Raw genomic sequence first — 17,499 nt, forward strand, 5'->3', positions numbered from 1 at the left:
TACCTACCTGCCCGTACCCTCCGTCCCTCTGGCTTCGGTCTGCTCCACATCCCCCGCCCCAACTGCCCTACCATCGGTGGCCGGGCCTTCAGCCTCTCAGCCCCGAGGCTCTGGAACTCCATCCCCCAGTGCCTTCGCCGCTTCCTCCCTTTCCTCCTTCAAGGCCGGTCTCAAGACCTTTCTCTTTGACCTTCAGCCTTCAGCTCCGCTCTCGACTCTCTACCCCCTCCTCGCTCCCTCCCTTCCCTCCCCTCACCCTGACCATTTCGCCCCAATGCTCGGGTCCTGACCCAACTGTCCAGCGCTTTGGGACGTCCTCCCGATGTGAAAGGCGCTCTATAAATGGAATCTTGTTGTTGTTGTTATTGTGGGGTTAACCAGTGTCCAGCTAAAGCGGATTCCACTGTAGTCTGTCAGTTTCACACTTTTGCGATTCTGGCATATCGCAGGGAGTTTGACTGCCTTTATAACAACATCCTCTGGACTTTGAATCAGTTCTATTTTACAAATTGCTTTTTCTGAGCGTTTTTTTAAGTAAAAGAAGCATATAAATGAAAATTATTATCATAATATAACCAACTGAAGTTCATTAAATTTCTCTTGGGTTAGTGGTTTGAACAATGAAATCATCTAACCTACCTTATAATTCAGAGGCTTCAATTAATTTCTTGCTTCATACATACCAACACATTTTTTCTCAGTTACGTCAGCTTCATAACCAGAATTGCAAACGCATCTGTAACTTCCCCGGGTGTTCTCACACACTCCGTTGGGGCAAATATCAGGATCCAACGCACATTCGTTTATATCTGTGAGAAACAGGGAGAATCTGTCACAACACGAGTTTCCCCACATTTTACACAAATACACCTGAATTAAACTGGTAACAAAAGAGACATTACAATTTTACATTTATATTGGGTGGGCAGGGGTTAAATTCTTCATTTAAAAAGTCACAATGTGTAAATTGTTATAATTGTTTTTCCGATTTGAATATTGTTATTAAAATTTGAGACATTATAAATGTATTGACATTGATCTTTAGGAGCCTTATTAAACTGGGTTAGAAACTGGTGTAATTCAAGGCCAAAGGAGTCTGAGGCCATGTTGGGATGGAGTGGGTGATGATCCTTCGCTATTCTCCACAGGACAGGTTCGGGCTTATTCAGCTTCAGGTGGAGCTACAGGTTCACAGGAGCTGAAATTATGTTGATTTCACTGCTTTACAGGAAACAGCAACCACTAACAATGATGCTCATTATAACCTGAGATCCATCAGGTTGATAAGTTGATCCATCATGTTAACTGTGCTCCTGGTACAGCTGCTGGCTAAAGCGACACTGACAGCACTTCCTGGGTGCTGTGCATGTGTAAATCAGGAAGTGAAGACAATAGCAAACGAGTGAGCTGGAGGTTAACCAACTGATAGAGCATGCTGGCTTGCCTACGCATTGAATGGGCTCCAGTGCCATAAACATGTTATAACTGAATCCGTGCAATAACACACCTGCACTGTGTATCAGAGTACTTTATACAATATACTTTACTAAGTTATTTCATTAAACAGTTACCTCTCCCAGCACTTGTAATACCAGGTCCACCACTACACAGGGCATGATATTCATCTGGAATATAAAGCAAACAGTTTAAACCAGTTAACATCTGGAGCAGGAAACTGACTCCACACAGTTCCGTGAGGTGACATAGACCTTGTACTATTATCTTTAATCTAAGGTGACATACTGTGAGCTTTTCTCAAGTTTAAATATAAATAAAGCTTTGCGTAATTTATGAATGTATGAACCTGACCATTTCTCCATCAATCACAGTAACGTCATCAGATCAGGATGTGAAAGTTCCTTGAATACATATTAAACACATTTTAATGGAAAGCTGTGTTCCTTTGATAGAACAGGAGAGGTGAGTTGTGAGTAACAGGGATTATCAAATTTCCAACACAAAGGCGGAATTACTCAACAGTGATAATAATGTTATCACATTTGGTATTACATGGATTGGTGAGGTTATAAAAAGAAACAAAATTGACAAATTTTAAGATCAATTTTATGTGATTGAAAAGTCTTGTCAGAGCACGCCTGGCAGGTTTAAAGATGGCTAATTAACTATTTAAGGAGGTGATTCAGAATGCAAGGGATCAACATGCCCCATGCAAAACAAAGGTAGCAAGCTTAAAAGCACTCTTGTCTAGTTGGACGGGGCCACAAAACAACTCATAAAGAGGAAAAAAAGGCATTTAAGGCCATGAAGGAAAATGGAACAGAGGAAAGGCGGACTTATTACCAGAAGGCATGCCACAATTGTAAGAAAGATATCAGAATGGCAAAGAAACATTTGGAACTGAACATGGCAAGACATGTGAAGGATAACATTAAAAAGGTTTTCAGTTACATTAAGAGAAAAAGAAAAACGAAGGATGGAATAGGGCCATTGAAGGTGGGATCGGGTGAGGCTATGACAAATGATGCTACACAAGTTGCAGAAGTACTAAATACATTTTTCGGCCTCTGTTTTTATTAAAGAGGAGTTGGAAATTTATTGGATCTGGAAAGAGAACTCTGATGTTGCAGAGGCAAGTTGTGACACTATACATGTCACTATAAGGCATGGTTGCCAAACAACTGTGAAAACTTAAGGTAAACAAGTTACAAGGGCTGCATAAATTGCATCCATGGATCCTTAAGGAACTAAGGGAGGAAATTCCAGGGGATTGGGGAGGGTGGAGGGCAGACGGTGGAGGAGGATGGAGTAATCGACTGTGTCGAACGCGGTGGAGAGGTCCAGGAGGACAAGGAGGCAGAGGGAGCCCTGGTCACAGATAGAGAGGATGTCGTTTGTGACTTTCACAAGCGCAGTCTCTGTACTGTGGGTGGAAACTGGACTGGAGGGGTTCGAAGAGGGAATGGGAGGAGAGATGTGTGTGAAGTTGATTGGCAACAACGTGTTCTGGGACTTTTGCGAGGAAGGGCAGGTTAGAAATGGGGTGGTAATGGCTGAGGTTTGAGGGATCTAGGGAAGGTTTTTTGAGGAGGGGGGTGATGACAGCAGTTTTGAGGGGGCAGGGACTGATCCGGAGGAGAGGGACTGGTTGATGACATCAGCCAGTAGTGGGTAGAGGAGGGGGAACTGGGTGACCAGCAAGTTGGTGGGGAGGGGGACTAGGTGATGGGTTTCATGGAGGTGATGGTGGGTGAGAGGGAGGAGGGACAGATGGGGAGGAAGGAATGTAGATGCGAGTCGTGGTAGGAGCTGATGATGGGGAGGGTGAGGGGGATAAGATGCAGGCGGATGAGGCTGCCTGGCAGATGTTGTGTATTTTGTCTGTGAGTACTGGGGAAAACTATAGCTTCACATGTGATACACGGCCTCAAAACGCTTTACAGGCTTTAATGTAGTGACTGAATCAGAATGTTTTACTATCTATTTTATATGTTGTATCATTTGATTAGTGTCTATTTCTAATGTAGCCTCTTCCATCAATTCTACATCTTTTTCTCTAGAGAAACAGTAAAGTTCTTGTTTACTGAACTCTATCATTCTGTGAGATGTAGGTCTGAACTTGGACTACACACTCAATAGCTGTTTCATTCCACCATCCAACACATTGTCTGTCTGTTCCAGTAGACTTGAAAGTTCTCCAGATACAAATTGAAAATAGGAGTTTCTCTCGTCACTATTAGAGCCCTTTCGATTAATGTTTTGTATCCCACCGCGGTCCCGTAATAATATCTGCTCCCAGCAGAGGATGCTATGAGCACTACGTTAAACAATTAAAGGGCGCTACACCCTCATCCTCTGAACATCCATCTCCAGATACTTCTGTCCATCAGCTCTGGGGTTGTCAAGGCCACAGAGACAATGCAGAGGAGAGTGACAAGGCTGATCCCCAGTGTTAGAGAAATGAGCTTTAAGCAACAATTAAACAAGCTCGGGCTCTCCATTCTTAAAGAAGACAACGTGGAGGGGATTTCAGAGGTCTATAATATTTTAAATGGGATTGAAACAGAAAAACCCAGATCATTACTTTTTAGGACGCAACAAGGCCCTGATTCCTCCACTCCACCATCGGCGGCTGTGCCTTCAGCCACTATGCCCCGAAACTTTGGAACTCCATCCTCGACCTCTTCACCTCACCCCCTTCTTCTCCATATTCAGGTTGCATCTAAAGACCTTCTTTTCTACTGCGCCTAGGGTCACCTTCCCCCTCCCCCGGCTCAGCTTTGGGCTCCACCCTTGTTAAGCTCTGAGACGCCTGCCGGCGTGGAGGGCAACAGCAAGTTGTTGTTGTTGTTGACATGGATTTAGAGTTATAAAGAATCATTTTAGAGGAGTTATCAGGAAGTTTTTCTTTACCCAGAAGATAGTCAATGACTGGAACAGGTTGCCAGAAAGGGAGGTTAAGGCAAGGGCACTGGACTCATTTAAAAAGCAGTTCAATGCTCTGGTGGGTAGGGTGGGTGTTCTGGAAGGGATGAAATGGGCCGAAGGGCCTTCATCTTGTGATCCTGGGTTACTCTTGTAGCTTTAACTGGAAGGCAGTCTCCACAACATACAAGATACATTGATCCATCTCCAGGACTTATTAAACCTCTGATTATGGCTACAAATGGTGCAATGGTTTCTATGCCAAACAAAAGAAGCGGATGAAAGGTGAATTGCAACCAAGCAGCTCATATCTGACTTCTCAAATGTTCTATGTAAGAAAATAATAAGAACATAAGAAATACTAGACGAAAAAAGATCAAAGTCCATCTAGTTCGCTTTCCACCTTCCTGGCAGTTGCTTGCACATATCATAGAATCATAGAATTATACAGCACAGGAGGAGGCCATTCGGCCCATCGTGTCTGTGCTGCTCTTTGAAAAGAGTTATTCAAATCAACCACACGCCTCCACACTCTCCCCAAAGCCCTGCAAACTTGTCCTTCCCAAATAATTATCTAATTATATCATTACATTTCCCGAATTACCTACATACTATATCCCATATTGTTATTTCCTTAAAAAAAACGATCTAATCTGTGGTTGAAAGAATCAACACTTGCTGCTTCACTTCCATGGGAAGCCTGTTCTACAGGTTCATTATTCACTCACTGAAATAGTGTTCCCATAGATTTGTTTTGAATTTACCCGCTTCAATCGCTGGCCGTGTCCACTGGTTTTACTATTCTGGTTCAGTTGAAACAGCCCGTCATGATCTGCATTGTCTAACCCCTTTAGAATCTTAAAGATAGCAATCGTATCGCCTCAATCTTCTCTTTTCCAGCAGTTCATGGCCAATTTACTTAGTGGCTCCTCATAGTCCAGTCTTTCTATTCCCTCACTCATTTTGGTTGCCCTCCTCTGTATCGTCTCGATTTCTCCAACATCCTTTTTGTTCTGGGCGACAAACTGTCCACAGACTCTAGGTATGGTCTCATCAATGATTTTTACAGTGGCAGGATTACCCCACTATTTTGGCATGAACCCATATTGGATATCATTTATGATTTTATTTCTGACCAGATGATTTTATCCATGATTTTATCCTTAATATTACCCACATGGATGTCAAACTTACTGGTCTGTAGTTTTCTGGGACACTTTTGTTAGCTTTCTTAAAAATAGGAGTAACATCTGCCTTTCTTCGGTCTCGCGACACCTCTCCTGTACTCAGTAATTTTTGAAAGGGTATTATTGAAAGGGTATTGAACAATAACTTGCATTTATATAGCACCCTACCCGCAGGTTCGCTTAACAGTGTGGAGCCTGACTCCGAGCCTGGGGGAGTGACCATAAGTACGATTGAAAAGGAAGGTTTTCAGGTGGACTTGAAAAAGGGGAGAGCGGCGCCAAGGCAGAGGGATTGAGGGAGGGTGTTCCAGAGTTTTGGAGCGTGGTGGCTGAATGCACGATCTCCAATGGTGGAGCGGAGGGCGTGAGGGATAAGCAGAAGGCCGGTGTCAATCAAGCGAAGGAGCTGGGTGGTAGATTGGGGTGTGAGGTCAGAGAGGTAGGGAAGTGCCAGGGAATTAAGAGATTTGAACACGAGTGTGAGAATCTTGAAGTCGATACGTTCGGTGATGGTGAGCAAGTGGAGCCTGGCCAGAACTGGTGAGATCGGGGTATGGAGTTTGGTCTGGTTAAGTATGCGGGCAGCAGATTTCTGAATGAGCTGGATTTTTTGAATAGTGGAGCTGGGGAGACCGGCGAGGTCCCTATTAGTACATGGGAGTCCTGTAGTTCAGTGGTTAGAGCACTCGCCTTGCAAGCGAGAGTCCTGGGTTTGATTTTGGTCAGGGCGAACCTTGGGCAAGTTTCCTTACTCCACACGCCTGATAACAATCCCTCAAGAAAAAAAACAATAATAAATTGGTCACTTCAATCCATGACTGTTTGTGGGACACTGCTGTGTGCAATTGGCTGCCATGTTTCGCCCACAAATGTACGGTCAATTAACTTTACAGTATATTCTGTGAAGCGCTTTGAGACGTCGTGAAAAGCACTATATCAAATGCAAGAATAATAATAACAAAATGAAAAGCTTCTGAGTTTCAATAGTAATATTTGCATTTGATATAATAATAATCCTTGCATTTGATACAATGCCTGTCTTATTACGTTGTTGAGATGTCTTAAAACGCTTCACAGAATATAGTAAAATGGAGTCTGTGTATTTTGTGGGCAATATAGGGCTTTTTGTGCCACAATGACATCTCAAAGCGCTTCACAATATATACTGTAAAGTATAACATTGCCAAAAATGCATGTAGATCAGAAAGAGGAGGGGGCCAAGGATGGAGCCTTGGGATACACCATAGGCGACCAGATGGGGGCGGGACGAGAAATCATTTGAGGAGATGAAGCGAAGGTGGTTGGTTGAGTAGGACTCAAACCATGCCAGTGTGTTCCCACTAAGGTGGATGAGGGAGGAGAGGCAGTGGAGGAGGAGGCTGTGGTCAACTGTGTTGAATGCAGAGAGGTTCAGGACGAGGGACCCATGGTCACAGAGAGAGAGGATGTCACTTGTGACCTTAACGAGTGCTGTCTCTATGCTGTGGGCTAACAGGAAATCAGACTGGAGCGGCTCGAGGAGAGAGAGGTGAGAGCAAAGCTAGTTAGCGACAACGTGTACCAAAGGTTTGGCAAGGAAGGGCAGGATTGCCCTTTATCTTTCAAGTAGTCATGATATCTCTAACATGCCCCCCAGACAACATAGCATACTTCCAGAACTCCACTGGTTTCTGGGCTCTGATCGCACTGACCTGAGTTTGCTGCTGGACATGGCCGGCAGGGCTCTCCGAAGGCGTAATCGGTGCTTGCACAGCAACATGCTGATTTTGTGAAGGCTCCAGGTAATGGACGCTCACACTGGCCCTGCTTGTAACCACCGTAGCAGGTGCTTCGCATGTGTGTGTCTGAATAGCAGCATCAGAGAGGAAACACAGTCAACACGTGGCAGGTTAGCAGCTGCAATGGTTATTGTCTGAACACCCTCATCAGCAGCTGCCAATCACTGGCTTTGGGGACAAAGGGTGAACAACAGCAGGAAGCTTGGGAGATATGGGAAATGTGGAATTCTTGTGAAGATATAAATAAAATAACATCAAAGATCACAATAACAAAGAAACATGATTTCTGATCCTATTGAATTCTAAACCAACAAATCTTTCCTTTCTGATATCACAGCACCAAAAATGGTAAAAATGAATCAACATGATTCTGCAATGACTTTCCATTCTCGGTGCCCACATTACCCACTGGGTAAATCTGGACTTTCCCAAACCGCACAGCAATTTAGCTATAAAACTGTGCGCACAGAGATCTACTCTTGTGGTAACAGTACAATACAACTCACAGGAAGGAATTCCTGTATAATTTCCCACACTGGAAAGAAACCAATGTTAAAGCAGGCAAACAGAAGTCTGTGTAAACCCCCGGGCAGGAGGTTTTACACAGTAATCGATGCCAGCAAGTTAGGTGTATAGCAGGATTTAATGATTTAATACATTTTAACAAAATTAATACCATGTTAATGTTAAAGTTGCCTGTGAAGGTTGTTGCTAATTTAAACAAGTTCCTCACCAACACAGACACGGCCATCCAGTCCAATCACCAACCCTGGAGGACATTCACATCTATAGGAACCATCTGTGTTGACACACCGTCCATTCATACAGATTCCTGTGGTTTGGCATTCATCGATATCTGTTTAAAACAGTGATGATTCATTTACTAAATTGAAAAGAAATTGTCTTCCAGTATAACATGTTAAGCATTCTGAGATGCTATCCTTTGTAAAGGGCACTATATAAATGCAAGTTGTTATATTCTCTTAGTAAATTGACTAATATGTTCTAAATTAATATTTTGGTGATGATTTTTGTGCTAATCAAATGTAAGGGCATCAGCAGTATTGGGAACTGAAAGTCTTTTCCACGTTGGGAACCCACTTCAGCATCAAGCTTCCAGGCCAGACATGGGCTTATAATACGGTTATGCTGGTTCTATTTGACCCCAACAATGTGGCTTAACTCAACCTCAGAGCACCCTGGAATGCATCACCATTAATTTGTACACAGCAGCTTTACGGTTTTCCTGGTGTGACAGCTATTATGAAATCTGTGGTGAATGGCTGGCACAGTTATGCTTTGGATCTCGTTCACTGGTTCAGTCTATTCAAACTGGTTTCATGTCCCTACAAGCAGCAGAAAGAAGGCAGAAGTTTCATTTACTTGGTCTGGCTTGGATTCAAAGTCACGTCCCTGTGGTGAAGGGAGAGAACTAACCCATTAAAGCATTCAGTCACTCTGGGTGTGTGATCTTCAAATATCCTGCTCTTTACAGTGTCACACATAAAGGAGATACTGATCCATTGTGATCAGGGAGGGTGGAGGGCAGAGGGTAGCCGAAAGCACGGTCAAAGAGGGTCTTGAAGCATGCCTTGAAGGAGGTAAGGGTGGGAGTAAGGGTGGCCTCCAAGATTACCTTGGAATAGATGGCCAATTTAAATCTATCATAATTATTATTATTATTGTCATAATTATTATTATGATAACTGCTCAGGGTCATTTCAGTCCCAGATTGTGGTAGGGAAATTGAGGGACAAGTGAATAAAGTAATTTAGGAAGGTTTTCAGGAATAGTAGGGACTTATATTGGGTTAGTTTAGTTATCTGAGGACAGTTAGGGAGAGGTGAATGTGGGCAGAATGGGGAGGGTCAATTGGAATGAACTGAAAATTGTTTCTTGGAACAATATGTTAAGATGCTAAATAGAGAAGATTCAATGCTTGATTTAGTGCTGGCAATGAGTCAGAACATAATCTGACTGTCAAAAAGGACAGAGAAAAGGAGGAGTGCAGCATCAAGGCACTGAGTTGGAAAGGAGCAGATTTGATGGGAATAAGAAGACTTGGCACAGGTAAGTTAGGGAGAAACATTAAGAGGTAGGATGGCTATTCAGTATACAAAATATTTACAGCTGAATTGGGCAAAGTACAGGTGAATATCATAGCTACTAAAGTGTTTGGGAAGCTGAGTTGATAAGGAAACTAAGATGGAGAAATAGCGAGAAAGAGTATGAGAGGTGCCAAATAAATACAAAATAATTGGGAAATAGGTGAAGTATACAACAACAAGATTACATTTGTATAGCTCCTTTCACGTCGGGAGGACGTCGCAAGTATAGGAGAGATAAAAAGAGAGATAAGGATAATAGAAATTTTGAAAAAATGTCTTTGTATCAAAGAATTAGAATGTCTCAGAGCACTTAGAGGGGCAAACATCACTCTGCTGTTTAAGAAAGGAAAAAGGAAGAGCCAGGGAACAGCAGGGAATAGAGGAGCAGCTGGAAGTTATAATAAGGAATGTGGTTGTGGAACATTGAGAAGATGCTGATCAGGGATCCTCAGGATGGTTTGTAAAGGGAGGATCCCGTCTGACTAATGTGATCGAATTCTTTGAAGTGGTGACCAAGATTGTGGATAAGGAGATACCTGAGATGTTTATACAGGTTTTAAGAAGACAGTGGAATAATGAAAAAGATGTGAAGGTAGATGTGAAGGTGGAGTCCTGTAGCTCAGTGGTTAGAGCACTCGCTTTGCAAGTGAGAGGCCTGAGTTCAATTCCAGGCAGAGGGCAAAACCTTGGGCAAGTTTCCTTACTCCACACAGACCCTAATAATAATCCCTCCAAAACCAAAAACAATAATAAATTGGTCATTTTCAATCTACGACTGTTTGTGGGACATTGCTGTGCGCAATTGGCTGCCGCGTTCGCCCACAAATATACAGTCAATTCACTTTACAGTGTGTTCTGTGAAGCGCTTTGGGATGTCCTCCTGACATGAAAAGCGCTATATCAAATGCAAGGATTATTATTATTATTATAATGACAATTTCTGACTGGATCAATAAACTTACCAACACAGATCCGTCCATTGGCTGTTAACTGAAAGCCCGGCTTGCAGATGCACTTAAAGCTGCCGTCCTCGTTGATGCACATCCCGTTCATGCACATGTTTCTCTGGGCGCATTCATCCTGGTCTGAAACATTGTGTTCATTTAGCAAATTAGATGCAATTACAAATAATATTGTATGTTTGTAATGTTTTAAGTTTTGTAATGGAAAATTTGATGATTTTCTTATTGTGTCTTAATTTCAATTTGATTCCTCAAGCATTTTTTTTGCTCAGCCGGGTGTCTGACACATGTGGAAACCCATCACTGTGCTTAAAAGTTTCCAAAGTAAACTGAGATTTCCATGTATCCCATCTACACATGGAAACCCAGAGATAGACTGTTGGACTGGAATGTGGACTCTCTCCCCGGAGGGACACATCCCACTTACTTAATTCCAGAACATATTAGGCGCAGGTTGGCAAGAGCCAAGGCTTGGGGACCCCAGAGTGGGTGTTAGCGTAACTTCTGGAGTCTAAGCAGCTGAAACCGTATAACTTGCCAGGGTTAGCAGGAGCTGAGTGGGATGACTCCCTGCTCCCAGTGACTGATCTGACCTTCTAGGTCCTACCGATGAACCAGGCTGGGCTATGCTTTCGTCAGCAGTGCCCTGGAATACTGTGGACCTGCCGGACTAGAGACCATTACAGAGACCTGGCTTGATTCCGACATTCCATTGCCAAGCACGTCACCTTGGAGCCAGTTCAGCTCCCAGGAGATCCTGCTTACCTCCTCCCAAGGAGGATAGTCACTAGTTGGTCGTTCGACATCCGACAAGCGTGGCTTTGAGCCTCACTAGCTTGATGGCAAGTTCCAGGGTCTTCCTGCGAGCTTCCCAGTGGGCAACCCATCTCAACATGAAATGCGTGAGAGCATTGCCACCATCTTCTTGTCCACAGCTCAGACACACGTCTCTTCCCATTGAGCGATGCTTCTACAGGTTGGAGGTGCAGAGTTTTTTAAGCAGCAGCTGCTGGCCTTTTCGCAGCAAATCACGGTAGATTCCAGGCGCTGGACGTACGAACATGTGTCATGAACTTCAGGTAATGCCTTCCAGCAGCTGCCTCAGTTTCCTCATCAGTTATCTGCTGGGCATCTGTCTTCAGTGTGGTGGGAGGACCTTTACAGGGCAGCTTGTGATGTGCTAGCCACCTTGATGTTCTCGAGGTCCAAGTCCAATGAGTACCAGACTCACTCAGTTTCAGCTGCTTAATTCAGGTCATGTGAGGGGCCTTGGCAAACAGACGTGCCCGCTGTGAAGCAGCCTCCGCCTCCAGGGTTCTCAGCGACAGGTCAGTGTAGGCTGGAGCTCCTTGAGTCTATCATCCCATTGCAGTGGATAGAGTTCAAGACCCTCCTGTTTAAATTCCTTCACGGTCTCGTCCCACTAGCTCTGCAAACTCCTCAAACCTTCCTACTGCTTTCGCTCAATGAGCACTGGCCTGATTCATGTTCCCGCTCTACATGCTCCTCCATCAGCTCTCAATCATTCTGCTCTGCTCTCTGGAATTCCATGTCTGAGTCCCTCTGACTCCCTCCCTCCCACCCCTCTTTCAAGTCCCATCTCAAAATATACCTCTTCAGTATTCTTTCCCTTCCTCACCCCCTCGGCTCCCACCTCCAGCTCAAGCACCAAGGATTGTCAAGCTCTTTGAGACATCCTCCTGACGTGAAAGGTGCTACATAAATGTAAATTGAATTGGATTTTAAAATAATACGATCCTTCATAACTGAAAATAGATATGTAGTAACAACCAATATGGCTGATGAGAGAGATATAATAGTCACATTTGCTATTTTGTACTCTTAAATATGATATAATGAAATTCAGATACTAAATCTAACTGGGTTTACCGAAAGGAATGCAGCTTTGCCACTTACCCATGCAGTTTCTCCCATCCGGTGTCAACTGAAAACCAGCATTACATATGCAGTGAAAGCTGCCTTCTGTGTTCACACATCTCCCATGCTTACAGATTTGACCATTCTGAACACATTCAACGATATCTGAAAAACAGGAAAACCTATTGAGTGTTTGCAAATTTATGTGTTTGCAGATTTATTTCCCAGAAAAACAATGTAATAAAGACACAGTTGAGAAATAGGAACCTCCGAGGATCAATAAGGAATGAAAAAAATAAGAAAGAGGAGTGTAACAGGAGGCAAATAACATGCAAAGTAACTGGGAAGATTTGTGAAGTACATATAGGCCAGAAAAGACAAACAGAGGTTAAGGACGGCAAAGAGATATTGCAACAAAAGATTCTTGTATCCAAGAATACTGAGGGACATCACTGATGCAAAAAAACAAGATCTATTTCAGGGGAGGGACAACTTTTTGGCTGTTGAGCGCCGGATTCCCAAAGGTTAAAAATATCCACCGGCCGCATAACTAATATTTTGTATTTCCAAAAACACATTTAGACAGCAGCCTTTTCACGTTCAGAAGGACATCTCAAAGCACTTAATACTGCAGGCTGGGCATCTAAATTGGGGTGAGAGCTGAGAGAGGTGGGATGGGAGGGGTAAAGATGACTGAAAGCGCGGTCAAAGAGTTAGGTTTTGATGTGAAAGGCAAGTCCTGTCTAACAAACCTGATAGTTTTTGATTTAGTTTTTGACGGAGAGGGTGGATGAAGGTAGTGCAGTTGATGTAGTTTATATGGATTTTCAAAAGGCTTTTGATAAAGTGCCACATAAGAGACTTGTTAGCTAAATAGAAGCCAACGGTATTAAAGGGACAGTGGCAGCGGATGCAGAACTATCTGGGAGACAGGAATCAGAGAGTGGTGGTGAACGGTTGTTTTTCTAACTGCAGGGAAGTGTGTAGTGGTGTCCCCCGGGGTCAGTATTGGGACCAATATTGTTTCTGATAATAATCCTGGCATTTATATAGCGCTTTTCACGTCTTCTCGACGTCTCAAAGCGCTTCACAGAATATGCTGTAAAGTGAATTGACCGTATATTTGTGGGCGAAACGTAGCAGCCAATTGCGCACAGCAATGTCCCACAAACATTCGTGGATTGAAAATGACCAATTTATTATTGTTTTGTTTTTTTGGAGGGATTATTATTAGGCGTGTGGAGCAAGGAAACTTGCCCAAGGTTTCGCCCTGCCTGGAATTGAACCCAGGTCTATATAAATGACCTGGACTTGGGTATAGGGAGTACAATTTCCAAGTTTGGAGATGATACTAAGCTGGAAAAGTAGTAAACAATGAGGATAGTAACAGACGGCAAATGGACATTGACAGACTGGTAACATGGGCAGACAGTGGCAGATGAAGTTTAATGTGGAGAAATGCGAAGTGATGCATTTTAGGAGGAAGAATGAGGAGAGGCGATATAAGCTGATGGGACAATCTTAAAGGGGGTGAAGGGACAGAGAGACCTGGGGGTCATATAGTAAATCTTTGATGGTGGCCGGACAGGCAGATACAGCTGTTAAAGAGCATCCGGGATACTGGGCTTTATAAATAGGGGCATAGAATACACAAGTCAGGAAGTTATGATCAACCTTTATAAACACTGGTTAGGCCTCAGCTCGAGACTGTGCTCACTTCTGGGCCCCACACTTTGGGAAGGATGTCAAGGCATTGGAGAGGGTGCAGAGGAGATTGACCAGGATGGTACCAGGAATGAGGGACTTCAGTTATCAGGAGAGGCAGAGAAGCCGGGATTATTCTCCTTGGAGCAGAGAAGGTTAAGAGGAGACTTAATAAGTTTTCAAAATGATGAGGGGATTCGATAGGGTGAACAAGGAGAAACTATTCCCACTGGCGGGTGGGTCGGTAACCCGAGGACACCCATTTAAAATAGTTGATAAAAGAAACAGAAAAGAGGTGAGGAGAAATGTTTTCACACAGTGAGTTGTTGGGATCTGGAAAGCGTTGCCTGAAAGGCCGGTGGGAACCGATTCCATAACAACTTTTAAGAGAGTAGATAATTATTTGGTTTGCAGGGCTATGGGGAGAGAGCGGGGGAGTGAGGTTGATCAGGGCTATGGGGAGAGAGCGGGGGAGTGGGGTTGATCAGGGCTATGGGGAGAGAGCGGGGGAGTGGGGTTGATCAGGGCTATGGGGAGAGAGCGGGGGAGTGGGGTTGATCAGGGCTATGGGGAGAGCACGGGGGAGTCGGGTTGATCAGGTCTATGGGGAGAGAGCGGGGGAGTGGGGTTTATCAGGGCTATGGGGAGAGCACGGGGGAGTCGGGTTGATCAGGTCTATGGGGAGAGAGAGAGAGTGGGGGAGTGGGGTTGATCAGGGCTATGGGGAGAGAGCTGGGGAGTGGGGTTGATTAGGTCTATGGGGAGAGAGAGAGAGTGGGGGAGTGGGGTTGACCAGGGCTATGGGGAGAGAGTGGGGGAATGGGGTTGACCAGGGCTATGGGGAGAGAGCGGGGGAGTGGGGTTGATCAGGTCTATGGGGAGAGAGAGAGAGTGGGGGAGTGGGGTTGACCAGGGCTATGGGGAGAGAGCGGGGGAATGGGGTTGATCAGGGCTATGGGGAGAGAGCGGGGGAGTGGGGTTGATCAGGTCTATGGGGAGAGAGCGGGGGAGTGAGGTTGATCAGGTTTATGGGGAGAGAGCGGGGGAGTGGGGTTGATCAGGGCTATGGGGAGAGAGCGGGGGAGTGGGGTTTGATCAGGTCTATGGGGAGAAAACAGGGGACTGATGTTGTGATGTGTTGAGGGTGGGTGACCTTTTCAAAGAGCCGGCACAGACACGATGGGCCAAATGGCCTCCTTCTGTGCTGCACAATTCTATGGTTCTCTGATGTACCTTGAAGGGAGGGAGGGACGGAGGGAGTAGGAGGGACTCCAGTTATAGAGCTCCAGACAGCGAGGCCAAAATGGCAATGGTGGGGCAGATGGGGTGTGAGGGGGGACATGAAGCAAGCTGGTGTTTACTGGAGGTCACAGAGGGAGTACGGAGGAGCCTGGGGAGGGCGGTAATGAAGGACATAGAGGGGTTTCTCATTGGGGGAAGAAGGAACTCTCTATGAGGAAACTGCATGGCACATCACTTGGTGTCTGTCCTCGGTTCCCACCCCACCCACACACCTCCCCTCGCAGTGGCTGAGGGAGGCTCCGATCTGTCTGTCCTGACAGTGAAGCTGCTGCCCTCACTTCTCTCTCCCGCTCTCTGTTTCTCTCTCTTGCCATATTCATCATGCTTTCTCTCTTTCTCTTCGTCGCACTCCCGTCTTTCACAATAACTCTTTCTCTCCCCCTCCCTCTCTCCCTACTCTTTCAATCACTCTCTCCCTCCCCCCTTTCTCAACTCTTTCTCAATCACTCTCTCTCAATCACTCTCTCTCTCAATCACTCTCTCTCTCAATCACTCTCTCTCTCAATCACACACTCTCTCTCAATCACTCTCTCTCTCAATCACTCTCTCTCTCAATCACTCTCTCTCTCAATCACTCTCTCTCTCAATCACTCTCTCTCAATCACTCTCTCTCTCAATCACTCTCTCTCAATCACTCTCTCTCTCAATCACACACTCTCTCTCAATCACTCTCTCTCTCTCAATCACTCTCTCTCTCAGACATTCTCTCTCAATCATTCTCTTTCAATCACTCTCTCTCTCAATCACTCTCTCTCTCTCAATCACTCTCTCTCTCAATCACTCTCTCTCTCTCAATCACTCTCTCTCTCAATCACTCTCTCTCTCAATCACTCTCTCTCTCAATCACTCTCTCTCTCAATCACTCTCTCTCAATCACTCTCTCTCTCAATCACTCTCTCTCTCTCAATCACTCTCTCACAATCACTCTCTCTCTCAATCACTCTCTCTCTCTCAATCACACTCTCAATCACTCTCTCTCTCAATCACTCTTTCTCTCAATCACTCTCTCTCAATCACTCTCTCTCTCAATCACTCTCTCTCTCTCAATCACTCTCTCTCTCAATCACTCTCTCTCTCAATCACTCTCTCTCTCTCGATCACTCTCTCTCTCAATCACACACTCTCTCTCAATCACTCTCTCTCTCTCAATCACTCTCTCTCTCAAACATTCTCTCTCAATCATTCTCTTTCAATCACTCTCTCTCTCAATCACTCTCTCTCTCTCAATCACTCTCTCTCTCTCAATCACTCTCTCTCTCAATCACTCTCTCTCTCAATCACTCTCTCTCAATCACTCTCTCTCTCAATCACTCTCTCTCTCTCAATCACTCTCTCACAATCACTCTCTCTCTCAATCACTCTCTCTCTCTCAATCACACTCTCTCTCAATCACTCTCTCTCAATCACTCTCTCTCTCAATCACTCTCTCTCTCTCAATCACTCTCTCACAATCACTCTCTCTCTCAATCACTCTTTCTCTCAATCACTCTCTCTCAATCACTCTCTCTCTCAATCACTCTCTCTCTCTCAATCACACTCTCTCTCTCAATCACACTCTCTCTCAATCACTCTCTCAATCACCCTCTCTCTGCCCAGCTCACTATCTGCTAGAGCAATATTTCACTCCCTGCAGCTCCATGCACTATAGTCTGTCAGGAAGCCCCTCACGAGTTGAGGAAAAGCCAAGTGGGTCTCCTGACAATCACGTCTCCCAACCACCAGCTCCTGCCACTGCCACGAGAGGACGATTTGTCGGGTAGAGAGGGAGCAGGCGGGATGGATGAAATCATCCTCCAGGCTGGATACGGCCTTGGGACCACCCTGCTCTATTTAATAATAATAATCCTTGTGCTTTGTACAAACCCTTCACGTTAGGAGGACGTCCCAAAGCACATCACTATTCTATAGATCCTTATCTTGCTGGACCCAGGTTCAGTTTTGTTGCCCTGAAGTCCAGGCCAACAAAACTGAACCCGGCAAAAAAAAAAGATTGGAGTTGGAAGCATGGAGTATTCATGGATGTTTTGGTGTTGAGCATCACATCAAGGCTCGATTACGGGAACTCCCTCCTCATCGGCCTTTCCAACTCTTCCCTTCACAAGCTGCAGATCATCCAAAACACTGCAGCTCGTGTAATTTCACGCACCAGGCTCCGCGACCCCATCACCCCCACCCTCGCCCGACTCCACTGGCTCCC

At 45.0% G+C, this 17,499-nt stretch overlaps 1 protein-coding gene across 1 annotated transcript in view; it reads right to left on the bottom strand.

Moving 5' to 3' along the window:
• Positions 1 to 17,499, bottom strand: part of LOC103190448 (fibrillin-2-like) — a 225,936-nt gene that overhangs the window by 92,561 nt on the left and 115,876 nt on the right. Inside the window, exons 11-16 of the mRNA XM_042342958.1 lie at positions 12,336 to 12,461; positions 10,419 to 10,541; positions 8,082 to 8,204; positions 7,262 to 7,414; positions 1,572 to 1,625; positions 684 to 809 (exon numbers count right to left, since the gene is read on the bottom strand). Of these exons, the coding sequence (XP_042198892.1) occupies positions 684 to 809; positions 1,572 to 1,625; positions 7,262 to 7,414; positions 8,082 to 8,204; positions 10,419 to 10,541; positions 12,336 to 12,461 (705 nt within the window). The remainder of the gene's footprint in view (positions 1 to 683; positions 810 to 1,571; positions 1,626 to 7,261; positions 7,415 to 8,081; positions 8,205 to 10,418; positions 10,542 to 12,335; positions 12,462 to 17,499) is intronic.

Source organism: Callorhinchus milii, unplaced genomic scaffold, assembly GCF_018977255.1.
Source record: "Callorhinchus milii isolate IMCB2004 unplaced genomic scaffold, IMCB_Cmil_1.0 Scaffold22, whole genome shotgun sequence".
Classification (NCBI taxonomy): domain Eukaryota; kingdom Metazoa; phylum Chordata; class Chondrichthyes; order Chimaeriformes; family Callorhinchidae; genus Callorhinchus; species Callorhinchus milii.